Here is a 3,898-nt window from a genome sequence, read left to right as displayed (position 1 = left end):
GAAATAAGTCTTCTTCTAGACTTTCGTGGGCTATCCTTGGTGTTTACACCGAATAAATCCAATCCTATCCAGTAATAACTGGATTTCGGCAACTGGGATTCATTGTTTTTAAGTCGGTAAACTGGTACTCGGCAAACTATGATTCTGCAAAAAGTGGTCTCAGCAATCTGGCATTCGGCAAACTGGATTTCAACAATCTGGCCTACAACCAAAAAAAAAGGTAACATTCTGCTACAGACACCCAACTTTTGGTGATACTTATCCTTATCAATTTTGTCTGTTAACATGTCCTATTTCTGCAATGAAGTACAGTACTTGTATTTGTCCACTCCTTTGGAAATAAATCCAAAAGTTTCAGTGAGCATCACTCGTTCTTACTCACTGAACTCACTACCAACAGAAACACTACTAGTAAAATTAAAATGATGGTTATGAGTAGGCCTAGCCTGTTTCTCTACCCAGTAGGTTGGCTTGTGGGGCGATGTCAAAGCATCTCTCTAGCCTTTGGCCAAAATATTCAACAACCTAGTAGAAAATATATCCCACAGATTTGATAATAAGTGATTGATTTTTCAAGTGATTAAAATATAAATAAACCCTGAGTTCTTTCATTATTATTCATGATAATTGAAAAATACAAAGTTCCCAATACCTAAATATTAAGTTGCGGATTACTGCACAGTGCAGAATACACTCAAATCAAGTTTAATACATTATGATCATTTCTTTGCCAGAAACAAATCCACGATATCTCACTCTACGATGTCCAATAAACCTGACATTTGTTACATAAATGCATCCCTCAATTATCCCTTCTTGTCCATTATACCACATATATCAACTTCCAAACCTATTTTAATAGCTAGTAACTTTGCTGTTATATTCCCATGGCATCCTTCTTTATGAATTTTGCATGATTTCGTCTCTTCTTTCCATACTGTAAGAGTGTAGCATCTGTAGACATTTATTGGCAGGCGTCAAACTGCTTCACTGAGCTTATAAACATCAGTTCGTTTTTGGAACTGGACTGGTACCTGTTGTCGGACATCTTCCAGGTACCTGATGTCCAGGTCAGCATAAATAGTGTCCTCCATGTGACCGGCCTTAGCAACTACTTCACCCCTATTAAAAAAGAACACAAATTATCCAATAAATTAGGCTATTTCTACTGGTCTATAAATGGTTGATAAAATTTTGAGGTGAAAAGGTCGAAGGTTAAAGTCAAAATTAGTTTGTCAGTTACGCGGCACTAGTATGGAATCACTCATCCATGACTGTCCTACCTGGCGTCCCACGTTTCATACGTAGATTTGGCCAATTGCGTTCCAGAATCTACTTGACGAGGTGACCTTAACATTTTTGCACGCGCAGATGACTTTTAGTGACGTCATTACGTTCTATGTCCTACCATCGTCATGCAATCAAAGCTCACTAATTTGGCTGTCATAATGAAACGTTTGACTTGACAAACAATATTGCAATTATTATAAAGCGTTTTGATTTCATATTAGGCTATTTCAATTGGTCTATAAGAGGTGATTAAATATTGGGGTGAAAACGTCAAAGATGAAGGTCAAAATTAGTTTGTCACGTGATGATGTGATGTGATGTCATCATGACCATATTTAGGCATGTCACATGTTAAATTTCATTTAATAGTCTGCACAGGGCTTTTTATGTGGCGAAGATTGCCAAAAAAAGTCACTCCTCACAAATCAGGCAAACATGTTGGAATATCAACATTTTTGAAATCTTTGTTATTGCACTAAACTAAACTATATATCTATATATACAGTATATATACATCATGGGATGTTATTATTATTTGATGAATGTGTCCGCTTGAGAAAAAATTTTTCAGTCGAATTAAACTTTGAAGGCTGATTTCTCTTTGAGTCCTTTAAACAAATGTATGTTTAAACTTTCGTAAATTTGTAACGAAATGTCAGATTTAAATGATTTTTTTTAACTATTTCATAACTTTCATTTTACTGTTTAACCCAACTAAAAATCCATTTCTTGCGAGGGGTAATTGTTTTGACTTGTCTTTGCCATATACATGACCATGTAAATCCCAAACATGCTTGTAAATTGTAAAGTAGAGACGACTCACCAAGGATTTACCACTGTGCTGTGTCCCCAGGCAACGTAGGAAGCACTTTCATCACGGGCAGGTGAAATGGCAGAAACGTACATCTGATTATCGAGCGCCCTGATAGAAAAACAAACATTTAATAATTGAACACGCAATGTGCGTAATGGTGATAAAATACTGAATTTATACTCTTTGTCAATTAATAATTTATCAACCATACATTTTTAAAGGTACAGTCTGTGTGTTCAGTTTTATAAGTATGAGAAATAAAAGTCAATAAATGTATTACTTTAGTAAACTGTTAGCTTTCAACTGAAAATCTATGATGATATCATATATATATAAATCAAAAAATTATATGATAATGATATACTGTATTCATAAGAGATAGAGCAGCTTAGCTCAGTCATCTAAACTGGTGGTAGCCACTGCATGCGTGCTAAACCATTGAGATCTCAGGTCCCTGGTTAATTTTCCATCGCTGCGCTCCTTGTTTTTCAGATGGAGGACTGAAATACAAGTTATGATATTGCATCGTCTTTCGGATGAGATATTATGGGCCCATGTGCATTATAGCCCATGTGCATGAATACAGTATACTCTTCGGAAAAAAGTATGGGGGTATGTCACGGCATGCCTAATACCACCAGAAGGACAGACCTTGTGGGTTAACCTTGGTATCTTACACCAAATAAATCTATCAAAAAAGAGAAAACAGTATATTTTCCATACTAATTAACATATGAATATTTTATTTAATTTATTTAGGCTACCTGGTAAACAATTTCATTTAATGATTCAAAAAAATATTTGTCTCAAAGAGAAACACAATAAAAAAAAAATTAAAATCAATTTAATACACATACTGTAATAATAATACTGTGGCTTCAAAATTTCAACACCTTCAAATCTTAGACAGACATTAGTAGTAATCTATGATAGTTCTTTCCTATTTTCTCTCCGCTCCATAGGTAGGAAGATAACCTGTGCCTTGTAGATGCAACTAGGCTGTAATTAACACAGGCGTGGATTAACTCATTCAACAACTTTCTTCTTCCCTAAGGGTCACATCATGTCCAATCAGCTACCAAGAGGCGCACTTTCGTCTGTCCACGACAGGGGCTAAGTGGACCAGCACACCTCGAAGGATGTACTGGGTTCTTTATAAAGTGCACACATGCCAACTGTGTACACTGGGCCTCAGTCGGAGTCCTTATCTGAGAAAACTTGTTCTACCACATGGAACACAGACGAGTGTGCTGTTCAAGCCACCGTTGATATGATGGCTGTTGGTTTGCGCCACCACTGCATTTACCGCTCGGCCTTGCGACTCGCTAAATTACATCCTGATAAATCAGACATTTTCAGGGTCCTACAGTATGACCAGACCGCCACTCCACAAGCATCATAAAAAAAAATTATTATTTAAAGAGCAAATAGTCCCAAAAAACCAAAGGATCCACTGATTATTCGCAAATAGAATATGAGTATGGTGACTCCAAAAAATGACAGACATTGAGGCATAATTGATTCTATGTTTCGTTCTTTATTAGAACATTTTCAAGAAAATGCTCTAATAAAGAACGAAAGGTAGAATCAATTACGGACTCACATCTGCCTTTTTCGGAGACACCATACTCATATTCTAAATAGTCCCCAGATAGTTTGCTTTATCAGGATGGATTATAAAGAAAGTAGAAAAATATTGTTTTAAATCTTGTATAGCTAAAACATTTTTTATAGTTTTGAAAAGTTAGTTGAACTACGGATCTGTTTAATGTACCTTGCCTTCTGTAAAATCTC

At 35.9% G+C, this 3,898-nt stretch overlaps 1 protein-coding gene across 1 annotated transcript; it reads right to left on the bottom strand.

Annotated features, from left to right (window-relative positions):
- Positions 1-6: 6 nt before the first annotated feature.
- LOC117111995 (omega-amidase NIT2-like) lies at positions 7-3,892 on the bottom strand. Its single transcript, XM_033255044.1, has 3 exons — positions 3,879-3,892; positions 2,114-2,212; positions 7-1,122 (listed from the first exon to the last, which is right to left on the bottom strand). Exons 2-3 carry the CDS (start codon positions 2,194-2,196, stop codon positions 978-980), a joined length of 228 nt encoding a protein of 75 aa, XP_033110935.1. The 5' UTR covers positions 2,197-2,212; positions 3,879-3,892; the 3' UTR covers positions 7-977.
- Between the last annotated feature and the right edge of the window lie 6 nt (positions 3,893-3,898).

Source organism: Anneissia japonica, unplaced genomic scaffold (assembly GCF_011630105.1).
Source record: "Anneissia japonica isolate Jap-2015-1 unplaced genomic scaffold, ASM1163010v1 scaffold3530_len3898_cov103, whole genome shotgun sequence".
Classification (NCBI taxonomy): domain Eukaryota; kingdom Metazoa; phylum Echinodermata; class Crinoidea; order Comatulida; family Comatulidae; genus Anneissia; species Anneissia japonica.
The sequence above is the reverse complement of the archived record's forward strand: the minus strand, read 5'-3'. Positions and strand labels throughout refer to the sequence as shown.

What these genes read in the sequence shown, in the direction of transcription:
- LOC117111995 (XM_033255044.1), bottom strand. Translation starts at nt 2,196, where the DNA reads ATGTACGTTTCTGCCATTTCACCTGCCCGTGATGAAAGTGCTTCCTAC. An exon ending in AGCACAGTGGTAAATCCTTG is followed by an intron (nt 1,123 to 2,113) that starts GTGAGTCGTCTC and finishes CTTTTTTAATAG; the next exon opens with GGGTGAAGTAGTTGCTAAGG.